The sequence below is a fragment of the Pseudophryne corroboree genome, chromosome 7 (assembly GCF_028390025.1).
Source record: "Pseudophryne corroboree isolate aPseCor3 chromosome 7, aPseCor3.hap2, whole genome shotgun sequence".
In the NCBI taxonomy this organism is placed as follows: Eukaryota; Metazoa; Chordata; class Amphibia; order Anura; family Myobatrachidae; genus Pseudophryne; species Pseudophryne corroboree.
Window position 1 is genome coordinate 377,150,469 of NC_086450.1, and position 16,048 is coordinate 377,166,516.

General features: G+C 48.5%; 1 protein-coding gene across 1 annotated transcript in view; it reads left to right on the top strand.

Annotated features, from left to right (window-relative positions):
• LOC134945332 (cytochrome P450 2K1-like) overlaps positions 1-16,048 on the top strand; it is a 182,350-nt gene that overhangs the window by 56,939 nt on the left and 109,363 nt on the right. Inside the window, exons 2-3 of the mRNA XM_063934536.1 lie at positions 2,855-3,017; positions 6,492-6,641. Coding sequence (XP_063790606.1) covers positions 2,855-3,017; positions 6,492-6,641 — 313 coding nt within the window. The remainder of the gene's footprint in view (positions 1-2,854; positions 3,018-6,491; positions 6,642-16,048) is intronic.

The following is a 16,048-nucleotide window of genomic DNA, read 5'->3' on the forward strand; positions in this document are numbered from 1 at the left end:
AGGTTCAAACACATTTGCAAAGTTCTACAAGTTTGATACCCTGGCTGAGGAGGACCTTGAGTTTGCCCATTCGGTGCTGCAGAGTCATCCGCACTCTCCCGCCCGTTTGGGAGCTATGGTATAATCCCCATGGTCCTTACGGAGTCCCCAGCATCCACTAGGACGTTAGAGAAAATAAGATTTTACTCACCGGTAAATCTATTTCTCGTCCGTAGTGGATGCTGGGCGCCCGTCCCAAGTGCGGACTTTCTGCAATACGTGTATATAGTTATTGCTTACTAAAGGGTTATGTTATGTGGCATCAGTTGAGTGATGCTTGTTTGTTGTTCATACTGTTAACTGGGTAAGTTTATCACGAGTTATACGGTGTGATTGGTGTGGCTGGTATGAGTCTTACCCTGGATTCCAAAATCCTTTCCTTGTAATGTCAGCTCTTCCGGCACAGTTTTCTTAACTGAGGTCTGGAGGAGGGGCATAGAGGGAGGAGCCAGTGCACACCAGGTAGTACTAAATCTTTCTTTGGAGTGCCCAGTCTCCTGCGGAGCCCGTCTATTCCCCATGGTCCTTACGGAGTCCCCAGCATCCACTACGGACTACGAGAAATAGATTTACCGGTGAGTAAAATCTTATTTTTTTGATATTTTAAAAATCCCCCCCAACATCGGAACATCGATCACCAACATAGGAACATCGGGGGTAATTCCAAGTTGATCGCAGCAGGAAAGTTTTTAGCAGTTGGGCAAAACCATGTGCACTGTAGGGGAGGCAGATATAACATGTGCAGAGAGAGTTAGATTTGGGTGTGGTGAGTTCAATCTGCAATCTAAATTGCAGTGTAAAAATAAAGCAGCCACTATTTACCCTGCACAGAAACAAAATTACCCACACAAATCTAACTCTCTCTGCACATGTTATATCTGCCCCCCCCCCCCCCCTGCAGTGCACATGGTTTTGCCCAACTGCTAAAAAAATTCCTGCTGCGATCAACTTGGAATTACCCCCATCGTGACAATCGGTAACATTGCGACCATCACGGCTTTCATTTTGAAAGTCGGGATAGCCACTAGGTACACAGCGGGAGCCTGGGGGGGTTCATTTACACTTCCCAAGTGTCTGCTATTGTCTGGAGCCGCTGGGTGAGGGGTCCTGACGTGCTGACCGATCAGCAGTGATCGGCAGCACGGCAAACACTGGGGGACGGTGTATGAAGGCAGACAGCAGCAACAGAGAGAAGTTTCTCTTCCCTGCTGCTGCAAACACTCTATCTGACTGGTCGCATCCTGTGCGACCAGGTCAGATAAGACATTTGCTGGTGTGGTCGCATCTGATGCGACCATGACAGGCAAGTGGTTAAAACCTGCCTGGTAAAATTACCTACACAACAGGACCATAACTAGGTATGTGCGGAGTGTGCCACCACACATAACGCTGCAGGGTAGGGCGCGCCAATTCTCTTTCAGGCACCAAAAAGTCTACTTATGGCTCTGCTACACAAACACAATAGTGAAAACCGCATCACAATCGGTTCAATTATTTTGGAGTTTATCGCAATCAATCAAACAATCAAACAAACAAACAAACAAACAAACAAACGTTCTTATTTGTAAAGCTGGGCATACACTATACAGTTATCTGGCAGATCATCTGCCAGATCTGGTTGGTTGGAATGAAAATGTGGTAATGGATATAAGCAAATGACACTCGACCATTTACTCAAAAAACGCTGGAAAATTTACAAAACCTGTCGTTCAGACAAATTTGTTAAATCACGGATATTCTGGCAGGCAATATTATTTGGCTGTAACATGCTGCAGGTATGCACTATTTATGGAATACATAAGCACAGACAGACAGACCGACTACAACAAGTTAAAACAGACTTAAGGGCCCTACACACTGGGCGATGTGTATGGCCGATATGAACGGTCTCGTTCAGTAATGAATGATAAATCCTTCATATCGCTCAGTGGGGGTCATTCCGAGTTGTTCGCTCGCTAGCTGCTTTTAGCAGCTTTGCACACGCTAAGCCGCCGCCTACTGGGAGTGAATCTTAGCTTATCAAAATTGTGAACGAAAGATTAGCAGAATTGCGAATAGACACTTCTTAGCAGTTTCTGAGTAGCTCGACACTTACTCGGCATCTGCGATCAGTTCAGTCAGTTTCGTTCCTGGTTTGACGTCACAAACACACCCAGCGTTCGCCCAGACACTCCTCCGTTTCTCCAGCCACTCCCGCGTTTTTCTCAGAAACGGTAGCGTTTTTTCGCACACACCCATAAAACGGCCAGTTTCCGCCCAGAAACACCCACTTCCTGTCAATCACACTCCGATCACCAGAACGAAGAAAAAACCTTGTAATGCCGTGAGTAAAATACCTAACTGCATAGCAAATTTACTTGGCGCAGTCGCACTGCGGACATTGCGCTTGCGCATTAGCGACTAATCGCTCCGTTGCGAGAAAAAAATAACGAGCGAACAACTCGGAATGACCCCCAGTGTGTATGCATCAATGATGAACGATGCGCGGCCCCGCGAATGTTCATCTTTGATCTATCGTTGTTTAAACATGCAAGTCAATTTGGACGATATAGATGTAATGTACTCTCATATCATCTAAATCGACCATCGATATTGTCCAGTGTGTAGGCAAAATCGTCCATCAATAGTATCGTTGGGCGATATATCGTTGGTCGATTACATCGCCCAGTGTGTAGAGGGCTTTTGAAGCTAATGTGATCTCTAAGGATGAAATAGGGGTTTAAAGTAAACTACCATATTCAGCACTGTACTGTATGTGGAAGAATGTGTTTGTCAAACGTAATTTGATATAATGGAAAATGGTAATGTGTTGCAGCTTTCTGAGAAATATGGAGAGGTCTTTACTGTACAGTTTGGACCCAAGAAGGTGGTGGTAATTGCTGGGTACAAAGCTGTGAAGGACGCTCTCATCGCCCAAGCTGATGATTTCGGACATAGGGCGGAAATGCCCATGTACAAGCTATTCGGAGAAGAAAAGGGTAATTAGAACACAATTAATAAGGTGTATTCTGCCCATGTTACAATTCATCTATGGAGATGGCTGTGTAATGCCTGAGAACTTTTTGTAGAATATTTTAGTGTAATTCTGTCTCTTAGATATTTTATTAACAATTGGGAGCATATTTACTAAAGGTCGAGTTTGATCGATTGAAAATTGCTGAAAATTGATGTCCAAGGCTTAAACACACATGTATTAATATTTAAAATATAAAAATCAGCTGTTGGCAAATGTGTGTTTCAGCCTCTGCAACCCAACATTGACTGAGATAATCATCGATGTTAAATTCCTTGCTGTCTACTTTTCTTAGCTTAATGAAGTAACGTCCTTTCTTCTACGGTCCAATATAACTAATTAATATGGCTGAAATATTAATAGCAACTTACAGTTGTACAATATGTTTATGTCTAGTTCTAGTATAGCAACAATTCTGATGTGAGGGTACACTGCGATGTAAAGGGCGCCATCTTTCTATTAATACTAAATAGGAATCAATGGCTCTAGAGTGTGTAGTGAGAAATCTTAGATAATTAAAGACACAGATTAATGAACCAAGCAGCAGTCTTTATAAAGAAGCAACTGTGCAGCTACAAAAAATCATATTCAGGCGTGGCTCTTGCTGCTGCCGTTGCTATCTTGTGCCGTACGCAATTCCGACTATATATACTAATATATGCAGAAGCTAACTTGAGCATAAGAATGCCAATTGCTATCGCATCATTTCCGCCCGATGGCATATAATTGCAGTTACATCGGTACCATCGTCGCAAATCAGGTCATATCGCTGAGTCTCGTGTGCCTCTGAGGGTGCGCAGGCTAAGCAGCTCTCCAATGATGCAGAAGTCTCTCCAGTATAGTGGCAGCGGAATGAAGGGGGGGGGGGGGGGCAAGGGGGCAGCATGCCCCACCCAAACATGTCAGAGGGGCAGGTGCTGGCGAGGGGGAGCACATACCTCCGGATCCCCGCTGAGACTGTTACTTTATAAAGTCTGCCGGCGCCGCACCGTGCTGCCCCCTGTCCTGTCCTAGCCAGTTCTTCACTGATGCAATACTAGGAGGAGGCGGTGGGATGTCCCAGCAGGCTCACATGGCCACGCCTCCTCCCAGTAATGCATCCCTGAAGAGTGTAGAGCCAGCTAGGGCAGGTCATGGGGTAGCAGGCTGCGGCGCCGGCGGCAGCTTTTTTGAAGTAGGAGTGTCTGCAGGGATGCAGAGATAAACATTACCGGCACAGGGGGTGCGAATTGGGTGTGTGTGTGTGTGGGGGGGGGGGGGGGGGGGGATGTGTGAACCGAGGGGGAGTGCCAAAATGTATTCTTTACTATGCCTCCCCAACCACAAAACATTCTGGTGCCCCTGCTCCAGTAGCAAGTAATATCGCAACGCTAATTTATACAAGCCCACAAAACGCTGTCTGAACAGCCATGATACAACCACGTTCGGACGACCACTCCCGGTTACCACCCCCAAATGCTGTCTTCCTATCACTCACTCTGCGAGTAATTCCTCTTTGCAACCGCTATAACAAATCAATTGCTGTGCAAGTGCACTGTGGCAAATACGCATTCGCAGTAAGAAACCATCGACCGATGTGTGTACACTCACACGGCACTAGTAGCAATGAGATAACCAGGGGCGTAGCAAGAAATTTGTGGGCCCCATAGTAACATTTTGAAGGGGCCCCTGACCCGATGCTTCTCTGCAGCAGTTGTTCATTGTATGCCCCAAAATAGTGCCCTAGTTTAATTACTGAACTATAGTAGTGCCTTAGTTAATATTATCCCCCATAGAACTTCCCTTGTTTATTTTATAGACCATAGTATGTCACATTGCAGGGCTGCCAGCACACATTATGCAATACAGTACGTCTCATTCACATTACTATAAACAGTTTCCACAATCCATATTATGCCACATTAAAGGGCCCCCAGTTCATATTATGCCACACTATGGTGCCTCCACTTCATATTGTGCCCCAGTACATATTACTACATATAACATTATAATGCCCTCCAGTTCATTTTATACCACAGTAGAATGAGCAGGTCCAGGAGTATAATTAGATATATTGTAGGATGAAAGGCAAAAGTTTGTAAGGGCCCCTGTGTAACACCCAATGGTTGAAAATGTATACAACACATGTAACTTTGACAGGGAAGGTGGCCCCCTCTCAACTCTGGGCCCCATAGCAGCTGAACTCCCTGCACCTATGGTAGCTACGCCCTTGGATATAACCATTTTAGATGCCCAGTGTCCAGTATCTGCCGCGTTTCTAAACACAGCATAGTTTTTTGTCAAAGGGGGCGAAAGCTAAATGAATTCCAAGGAATGAGAGACGATGGGGGTCCCTGTAGATCAGGCATGTCCAAACTGCGGCCCTCCAGCTGTTGAAAAACTACACATCCCAGCATGCCCTGACACAGCTTTAACATTCTCTGACAGCAAAACTGTGTCAGAGCATGCTGGGATATGTAGTTTCACAACAGCTGGAGGGCCGCAGTTTGGACATGCCTGCTGTAGATAGAGAAGCTGTGAGAGTCTGTGCAGTACATTAAATCCACCGCAGATTGACAGCTGATTGCTGTTGGATTTGCTACGAAATGTGGGATTGAAAGTTGATGGATATCGATGGCAAATAACAGTCAAAACAGATGCATAGTAGATACCTTTTTTTTAAGACTGCAGTCCGATGTCAATGTATGTCGGTTTCAATTAGGTAACAAATCCGACACTTATAACCCTTTTCCACTAGCTAAATTTACCCGTGTTTTTGCATGGGGGCGCGCATCAACACGGGTTTTGGAAATGGCTCAACGCGGTTGAGTGACCCTGGAATACTACCCGGGTAGCTAGCTGGGTTGAACACGGTAAGTTAACACGGTAATGACCTGGGTAATTGTGCAGTGGAAACGGTCATTACCCGTGTTTCAGAACCGAGTAACGAGTGACAATAACCTGTGTCGAAGTGCAGTGGAAACGGCGGGGCCGACATGGGTTGTACCCAGGTAAAACATCCCACATCGGACCCGGTACTCAGGTGGAAAAGGGGTATTAGTAAATTTACCCCTTTGAGTTTTTCTGCATATTTCTAAAAACGCTGCTATCAGTGAGGTTTTTATTATCTATAAAATAAATGGGATAATATCTCCCAAAGATAATGAAAGTTGCTATCACATTTTTTTTATCATATAACTGAAGTTTATGTCAAAGTGCATTATCAAAGGTAAAATTGACTCATTCTGTTAGCAGAATAGAATATTTTTCTCCCAGGACGTCTTCTACTAGAGCATAAATTTGGAGCAATACAACAGTCAGACAAAGTATAAATGATACACACTCAAGAATAACTCCTTCCCCATTGGTACTTTGTTTGAAATTAATACCTGACTTTTTCCTAGGATTTTTTTGTTTAATGTAACTATGGCAACCTCACTAACCTTTAACTGTATTTTAGGATTAGTATTTACTAATGGCGAATTATGGAAATCTTTGAGGAGGTTTACACTGTCAACACTACGAGACTTTGGAATGGGAAAAAAAACAGTTCAAGAGAAAATTCAAGAAGAATTAATCCCTCTCATAGAAACCATCAAATCTCACAATAGTAAGTTAAGTTATTATGCACAGAGAAGGTTATAATTCAATTCTGTTGGTTTCCGCTAGCCTGGCTTGCTTTCATCCAACCAAACCCTACCACTTACCAAGCTTACAACAATCATTTGGGTTTGGCTATGCCAAATTCACACAACCCATCCTCTACTCTCAACCTCCTATGACGCTACTCCTGTAGCGTCATAACAGCTAGAGATCCACAGGTTGCATTAAACAACCCATACACCTATTGGATTAGTGATGTGATCTCGGCAAAGACAAACACTAGTGACACCTCGCAAAAATAATAGAGAAAGCTGCACGTCAGAGTCAAACATCAGGATCAGACCACATTTATGGGAAAATGTTCTAAGCCTCAGAGAGAGGTAGAGTGGAGAGCGATAAAGTACTATCCAATCAGCTACTAACTGCCATGTTACAGGCTGTGTTTGAACAATGACAGAAGCTCGTTGGTTGGTAGTTTATCTCTCTCTGCTTTATCACTCTCGAGAGCATAGTACGTCTGCCCCTTATTGTTGATAGGTGATGTGCAATTAACAGTGATGTGTGATGAAGGTGCATGTAAGGTGACATCTCATAAGTGAACATGACAAGGGGTGTACTATGGTATGCCGGCGGTCGGGCTCCCGGCGACCAGCATACCGGCACCGGGAGCCCGACCGCCGGCATACCGACAGTGTGGCGAGCGCAAATTAGCCCCTTGTGGGCTCGCTGTGCTCGCCACGCTGTGGGCATAGTGGCGCGCTACGCGCGCCCGCTATTTTATTCTCCCTCCAGGGGGGTCGTGGACCCCCACAAGGGAGAATAAGTGTCGGTATGCCGGCTGTTGGGATTCCGGCAACGGTATACTGTGCGCCGGGATCCCGACAGCCGGCATACTGAAGACCACCCCATGACAAGTGATGTGGTATGAGTGTGTGGAATGATCTGTTACCATTTTATGAGTTGTTTGGAAGGAGCAGACCTGAGCAGGTGCATGAAAGACTGCGTAAGGAATATAATATGACAGCAGCAGCATAAACACGCCGTCCGTGCTTGCAGAGCGCTGCTTGGTGCATCACTTTGGCCTGCAAGGGGTTAAGGTTTTTGTAGTGGGAGGAACGTTGAGTGAGGAACTGGTAGGCCATTGGCCGGATTGGGGAAAGGGGCTGTACAGCCTGGATATAGGTGGCTAACCCACCATTTCCTGCCTCTTTCAGTGTCTTCACGCAGGCAGTGCAAGTATTGTTCATTCATTCAGTAATATATACTTTTATTTTTCTTCTCTTTTTTCCTTATCTTCTCTTTCCTATATTCCTACTTCTACATTCATCCTATTCCTAACTCTTTTATTCATTCTTCTCCTCCTCTCTTGGAGGTTATTGCTGGGTATTCCCCCCCCCCCTTTGCCTGCTGTGACTCCTCTCTCCCCTGGGCATGTCGGGGTTACGAAACCCCCCTTCCCGTCCTGCACGCAGCGCTGGCCTCCCCGCCCGGCTTTTAGATTCCCCTGATGTTCCGCCGGGTCGGGGAAGCCCTGCTGCTGCTGTGGCTGTGAGGGAGACGAGGGCTGTGCGCGGCCGAGCTCGGCCGCCCGCCCGCGCTCCCCCACGTGCGTCCTCCCCGTCTCCTTCCCCGCTGCAATCAGCGGCGGGGGACGGAGCTGCTGTGGCTGTGAGGGAAACGAGGGCTGTGCGCGGCCGAGCTCGGCCGCCCGCGCTCCCCCACGTGCGTCCTCCCCGTCTCCTTCCCCGCTGCAATCAGCGGCGGGGGACGGAGCGCCGGGGAGCAGGAGAAGCCTCAGGCGGCCTGCCAGGGACGGTGTTTTACCGTCCCTGGCCCCGCCGCTTCTTACAGCGGGTGGCCGCGCGGGTCACGTGGGGCGGGGGCGGAGCTCCCGCCCGGCGGCCCGGCGGCTCTCACCAGTCAACACGGCTGCCTCTGTTAGTGGGCGGGTGGGGGGTCGCGCGGCAGCCGGAATGCTGCCTGCGCGTGCTGCAAACATGCCGCACAGCAGGGGGGCCCATATGAGGCTTACCCCCTCTGTGCCACTACCCCCCTTACCCGTGCGGTCAGCGCCCTCCCGCGTTGGGGTGGGGCGTCGCCCCCGCTCCGCGCCAGCGGGGGGGGCATTATCTATTGGAGACAGTGCGGGGCCTGTCGCCCGGGGGCGGCCCGCGCCCGCCCGCGGTGTGCCTGCCCGTCCGACCTCCCCTTTCGTGGTGGGGCCCGGGGCGTCGGGCCCATCCAGGACGCCCGCCTTGGCAAGTGGCTCGGCCGCCGCCCGCGGCCGCGCGCCGCCTGGCAGACAGCGGCCGGGGTCGCGCCTGCCAGCTAATCACCCCACTAGGGGGCGGCGTGCGCAGGCGGATCACGACCCAGCACCCCCTCCCCGCATCCAATTTTCAACTGCCGACGCTTCCGCGGTCAGCTCTCAGTCCGACGTCGCACTCCTCCCTTCTAGTGGCGACGACTCTCCGGCTTCTCCTCCTGTGGCTGACGCTCGGGTCGGTAGACAGTCGAGGGGTCGGCAGTCTATAGGTGCATGAATTGTGTGAACCTGTGCTTGCAGTATGTTTGAGCTGAAGTCTCATACCGTGTTCTAATCATAATGCAAAGTGACAAAAATGTCCACAAAGGGGCTCACACTGAATTGTATGGAAATTGCATCTAATCTGCATTCTGCAAGTGCAAAAGAAAAGCGCATCTTGCTAGACTTGCTGAGCAGGTCATAAAGACAAAATGTTGCCAGTTCGGCAGTCCTAGCATACCTACCTCCTCTTTTCTTGCTGACAACAGAAGCAAATGCACCAGGGCTTTATTAGGAGGTACAGTTTCACACTGGCCCAATTCGGATATGGAAGCAAAGCAAAAAAGCAAGTAACTTTGTGTCTGGATCAAACTATGTTGCTATGCAAGGGGAGCAAATAAATGTATATTTTTTTCTGTGCAGGGTAAATACTGACTGCTTTTGCATGTAGCCCACAAATGTTAGTTTTATTTTTACACTGCAATTTAAATTTCAGTTTGGAAACTCCCCACCCAAATCTAAATCTCTCTGCACATGTTACATCTGCCCCACCTGCAGTGGAGCATGGTTTTGCTCAGGTGTTATTTCTCTTGGAATAATTCATCATATCACTGTAATACTGCAAATAGATAGCAGTAGGAACATTGCTATAAATGCATACTTGCCTACTCTCCAGGGACAGCTAGTGGACTCCTGAATTTCTGGGAAGTCCTAATGACTAACTGTATAGTCTGTCACCTCCTACATCCAGAGGCGTAACTAGGGATTTTGGAGCCCAGGGCAAGATTAATAATGGCGCCACCCCCCCCGTCCCCCCCCGTCCCCACAAAAAAAAAAAAATACAAAGGAAAGTATGTGCCATGGCCACACACCAGAAGGGGGGCGTGGACACTGAAAGTGGGATGTGTCAACATGACACACCAGCTGTTCATGTCATGCTGGGAACATTCTTTTCAATTCCACATGTACCTTACCATCATCAGCTCCTGCACAAATAGGTGTAATTTTCTCTTACGTCCTAGAGGATGCTGGGGACTCCGTAAGGACCATGGGGATAGACGGGCTCCGCAAGAGACATGGGTACTAAAAAGAACTTTAGATATGGGTGTGCACTGGCTCCTCCCTCCACGCCCCTCCCCCAGACCTCAGTTTGATACTGTGCCCAGAGGAGACTGGGTGCACTACAGGGAGCTCTCCTGAGTTTCTCTGAAAGAAAGAATTTTGTTAGGTTTTTTATTTTCAGTAAGCCCTGCTGGCAACCGGCTCCCTGCATCGTGGGACTGAGGAGAGAGAAGCAGACCTACTTAAATGCTAGGCTCTGCTTCTTAGGCTACTGGACACCATTAGCTCCAGAGGGAGTCGGAACGCAGGTCTCCCCTCGCAGTTCGTCCCGGTGCCGCGCCGCCGTACTCCTCACAGAGCCGGAAGATAGAAGCTGGGTGAGTATAAGAAGATAGAAGACCTCAGAGGCGGCAGAAGACTTCAGATCTTCTCTGAGGTAACGCGCAGCGATAATGCTGCGCACCATTGCTCCCACACACAACACACACGACAGGCACTGATGGGTGCATGGCGCGGGGGGGGGGGGGGGGGCGCCGTGGGCAGCAATTTTAAACCTCTAGGACTGGCCAAAATATATATATAGGCTCTGAGGGCTGTATATAGGAAATCCCCCGCCAGTTTTTATAGAAATCGAGCGGGACCGAAGCCCGCCGCTGAGGGAGCGGAGCTTGATCCCTCAGCACTAACCAGCGCCATTTTCTCCACAGCACACGCTGAGAAGCTGGCTCCCCAGACTCTCCTCTGCTGAACACGGTGACAGAGGGTTTTAAAGAAGGGGGGGGCACATAATTTGGCGCAGTAAATATATATAATAAAAGCGCTACATATATCTGGGAATTTTTTCCAAGGTCATTGGCGCTGGGTGTGTGCTGGCATACTCTCTCTCTGTCTCTCCAAAGGGCCTTGTTGGGGAGCAAATGAGTGTGATGTCTCCGTCGGCAACGCCGTCACCTGACTGGTTGGATATGTGGAATGTTTTAAATGCAAATGTGAATTTATTACACAAAAGGTTGGACAAAGCAGAGTCCAGGGAATGTACAGGGAGTCAAGCCCTGCCTTTCACTATGTCGCAGGGACCTTCTGGGTCTCAAAAGCGCCCACTATCCTAAATAGTAGACACTGAAACCGACACGGATTCTGACTCCGGTGTCGACTACGATGATGCGAAGTTGCAGCCAAAATTGGCTAAAAGTATTCATTATATGATTATTGCAATAAAAGATGTGTTGCATTTAACAGATGACCCCTCTGTACCGGACACGAGGGTCCACATGTTTAAAGAAAAGAAGCCTGAGGTTACTTTTCCCCCTTCACATGAGCTAAATGAGTTGTTTGAAAGGGCTTGGGAAACTCCAGACAAGAAACTGCAGATTCCCAAAAGGATTCATATGACATATCCTTTCCCGGTGGGAATCCTCCCCAAGGGTGGACAAAGCGTTGACACGCTTATCCAAAAAGGTAACGCTGCCATCTCAAGATACCTCAACCCTCAAGGATCCTGCTGATCGCAGGCAGGAGACTACCTTGAAGTCAATTTACACACATATTGGTACATTACTCAGACCGGCGATAGCGTCGGCTTGGGTTTGTAGCGCTGTAGCAGCGTGGACAGATACCTTATCTGCTGATATTGATACGCTGGATAAGGAAACCATTTTATTGACCCTGGGTCATATTAAGGATGTTGTCCTATATATTAGAGATGCTCAGAGAGACGTTGGCCTACTAGGTTCCAGAGCCAACGCTATGGCGATTTCTGATAGGCGAGCCCTATGGACCCGACAATGGACGGGTGATACCGACTCGAAGAGGCATATGGAGGTTTTGCCTTACAAGGGTGAGGACTTGTTTGGGGAAGGTCTCACGGACCTGGTTTCCACAGCTACTACAGGTAAATCAACTTTTTTGCCTTATGTTTCCTCACAGCCTACGAAAACGCCACATTATCAGATGCAGTCCTTTCGGTCGCATAAATCCAAGAGAGTACGGGGATCTTCCTTTTTTGCCAGAGGTAAGGGCGGGGGGAAAAAGCTGCCAACTAAAGCTAGTTCCCAGGAGCAAAAGTCCTCCCCGGCTTCTACAAAATCCACCGCATGACGCTAGGGCTCCGCTGAGGGAGTCCGCCCCAGTGGGGGCACGTCTTTGACTTTTCAGCCACGTCTGGGTTCAATCACAGGTGGATCCCTGGGCAATAGACATTGTTTCCCAGGGTTGCAAGCAGGAATTCGAAGAGGTGCCTCCTCGCCGGTTTTTCAAATCGGCCCTACCGGCTTATTCCCTATTGTGTCTTCAACAAGTGGTGGTCAAAGTTCCCCTGCTGCAGCAGGGGATGGGGTATTACTCAACCCTGTTTGTGGTCCTGAAACTGGACGGTTCGGTCAGACCCATTTTGAATTTAAAATCCTTAAACCTATACTTAAAAAGGTTCAAGTTCAAGATGGAATCGCTCAGAGCGGTCATCGCCAGCCTGGAGGGGGGGGGATTATATGGTGTCCCTGGACATAAAGTATGCATACCTTCATGTCCCCATATATCCTCCTCATCAGGCGTTCCTGAGATTTGCTGTACAGGATTGTCATTACCAATTTCAGACGTTGCCGTTTGGGCTTTCCATGGCCCCGAGGGTTTTCACCAAGGTAATGGCGGAAATGATGGTGCTCCTGCGCAAGCAGGGAGTCACAATTATCCCGTACTTGGACGATCTCCTAATAAAAGCGAGATCAAGAGAGCAGTTGCTGAACAGCATATCACTCTCCCTGAGGGTGTTGCAGCAGCACGGCTGGATTCTCAATCTCCAAAACTCACAGTTGGTTCCAACGAACCGTTTGCCTTTCTTAGGCATGATTCTGGATACAGAACAGAAAAGGGTTTTTCTCCCGATGGAAAAGGCCCAGGAACTCCAGAACTTGGTCAGGGACCTGTTGAAGCCGAAAAAGGGTGTCGGTGCATCAATGCACTCGAGTTCTGGGAAAGATGGTGGCGTCTTACGAGGCTATTCCGTTCGGCAGGTTCCATGCGAGGACTTTTCAGTGGGACCTTCTGGACAAGTGGTCCGGGTCACATCTACATATTCATCAGATGATCAGCCTGTCCTCCAGAGCCAGGGTATCTCTCCTGTGGTAGCTGCAGAGTGCTCACATTCTAGAGTGTAGCAGGTTCGGCATTCAGGACTGGGTTCTGGTAACCACGGACGCGAGCCTCCGAGGATGGGGAGCAGTCACACAGGGAAGAAACTTCCAAGATCTGTGGTCAATTCAGGAGGCTTGTCTACACATCAATGTACTGGAATTAAGGGCCATATACAACGGCCTTTGTCAAGCGGAGAATTTGCTTCGCGACCTACCGGTTCTGATTCAGTCAGACAACATCACCGCAGTGGCTCATGTAAACCGCCAAGGTGGAACAAAGAGCAGAGTGGCAATGGCAGAAGCCACCAGGATTCTTCGCTGGGCGGAAAATCATGTAAGCGCTCTGACAGCAGTCTTCATTCCGGGAATGGACAACTGGGAAGCAGACTTCCTCAGCAGACACGATCTACATCCTGAAGAGTAGGGACTTCATCAGGAAGTCTTTGCAGAGATTACAAGTCAGTGGGGACTGCCTCAAATAGACATGATGGCGTCACGCCTCAACAAGAAGCTTCCGAGATATTGCGCCAGGTCAAGGGACCCTCAGGCGTTAGCAGTGGACGCCCTGGTGACACCATGGGTGTTCCAGTCGGTCTATGTGTTCCCTCCTCTTCCTCTGATCTCAAAGATATTGAGAATCATAAGAGGAAGAGGCGTACAGACAATTCTCATTGTTCCAGATTGGCCTTGAAGGGCCTGGTATCCGGATCTGCAGGAAATACTCACAGAAGATCCGTGGCCTCTTCCTCTCAGAGAGGACCTGTTGCAACAGGGGCCCTGTCTATTCCAAGACTTACCGCGGCTGCGTTTGAACGCCGGATCCTAGCTGAAAAGGGCATTCCAGATGAGGTCATTCCTACTCTGATAAAGGCTAGGAAGGAGGTGACGGCGAAACATTATCACCGTATATGGAGGAAGTATGTGTCTTGGTGTGAGTCCAAGAATGCTCCTCCAGAAGAATTCCATCTAGCCCGTTTTCTTCACTTCCTCCAGACTGGAGTGAATTTGGGCCTAAAATTAGGCTCCATTAAAGTTCAGATTTTGGCCCTATCATTTTCTTTCAGAAGGAATTGGCTTCTCTCCCAGAAGTCCGGACTTTTGTGAAGGGAGTGCTGCATATCCAGCCTCCTTTTGTGCCTCCAGTGGCACCATGGGACCTTAACGTGGTGTTACGGTTCCTTAAGTCTCACTGGTTTGAGCCGCTTCAAACGGTGGAATTAAAGTATCTCACTTGGAAGGTGGTCATGTTGTTGGCCTTGGCATCTGCTAGGAGAGTATCTGAGTTAGTGGCCCCTATCTGATTTTCCATGTGGATAGAGCTGAGTTGCGGACTCGTCCTCAATTTTTGCCTAAGGTGGTTTCCTCTTTTCATATGAACCAACCTATTGTGGTGCCTGTGGCTACGCGGGACTTGGAGGATTCCGAGTCCCTTGATGTGGTCAGGGCATTGAAAATGTATGTAGCCAGAACGGCTCGGGTTAGGAAAACAGAGGCACTGTTTGTCCTGTATGCAGCCAACAAGGTTGGCGCTCCTGCTTCTAAGCAGACTATTGCTCGCTGGATCTGTAATACGATTCAGCAAGCTCATTCTACGGCTGGATTGCCGTTACCAAATTCGGTAAAGGCCCATTCCACTAGGAAGGTGGGCTCTTCTTGGGCGGCTGCTCGAGGCGTCTCGGCTTTACAGCTGTGCCGAGCGGCGACTTGATACCCTGGCTGATGAGGACCTCATGTTTGCCCATTCGGTGCTGCAGAGTCATCCGCACTCTCCCGCCCGTTTTGGAGTTTTGGTATAATCCCCATGGTCCTTACGGAGTCCCCAGCATCCTCTAGGACGTAAGAGAAAATAAGATTTTAAACCTACCGGTAAATCTTTTTCTCCTAGTCCGTAGAGGATGCTGGGCGCCCGTCCCAGTGCGGACTACTCTCTGCAAGACTTGTATATAGTTGTTGCTTGCATAAGGGTTATGTTACGGTTTTGATCAGTCTTTGACTGATGATGTTTTGTTTCATACTGTTAACAGGTTAGTATATTCCATGTTATACGGTGTGGATGGTGTGGGCTGGTATGAATCTTGCCCTTAGATTACCAAAATCCTTTCCTCGTACTGTCCGTCTCCTCTGGGCACAGTTTCTCTAACTGAGGTCTGGGGGAGGGGCGTGGAGGGAGGAGCCAGTGCACACCCATATCTAAAGTTCTTTTTAGTGCCCATGTCTCCTGCGAAGCCCGTCTATCCCCATGGTCCTTACGGAGTCCCCAGCATCCTCTACGGACTAGGAGAAAAAGATTTACCGGTAGGTTTAAAATCTTATTTTTGAAGGGGGGTATGGAAAAGCAAAGGGGGCATGGCCACTAAACAGGGGGCGTGTCCTTCAGTGTAGTAATACCCCTTATACTCTCTAGTACTGGTGCCCCTTTCAAATTTTAGCACACGGTATGAGCCGAAATTCACATTGTAGCACACAGAATGAGCCGAAATTCACATTATAGCACACTGAATGAGCCAAAATTCACATTGTAGCACGCAGAATGAGACAAGATTCACATTATAGCACACTAAATGAGCCAAAATTCACATTATAGCACACTGAATAAGCCGAAATTCACATTATAGCACACTGAATGAGCCGAAATTCACATTGTAACACACTGAATGAGCCGAAATTCACATTGTAGCACACTGAATGAGAAGAAATTCA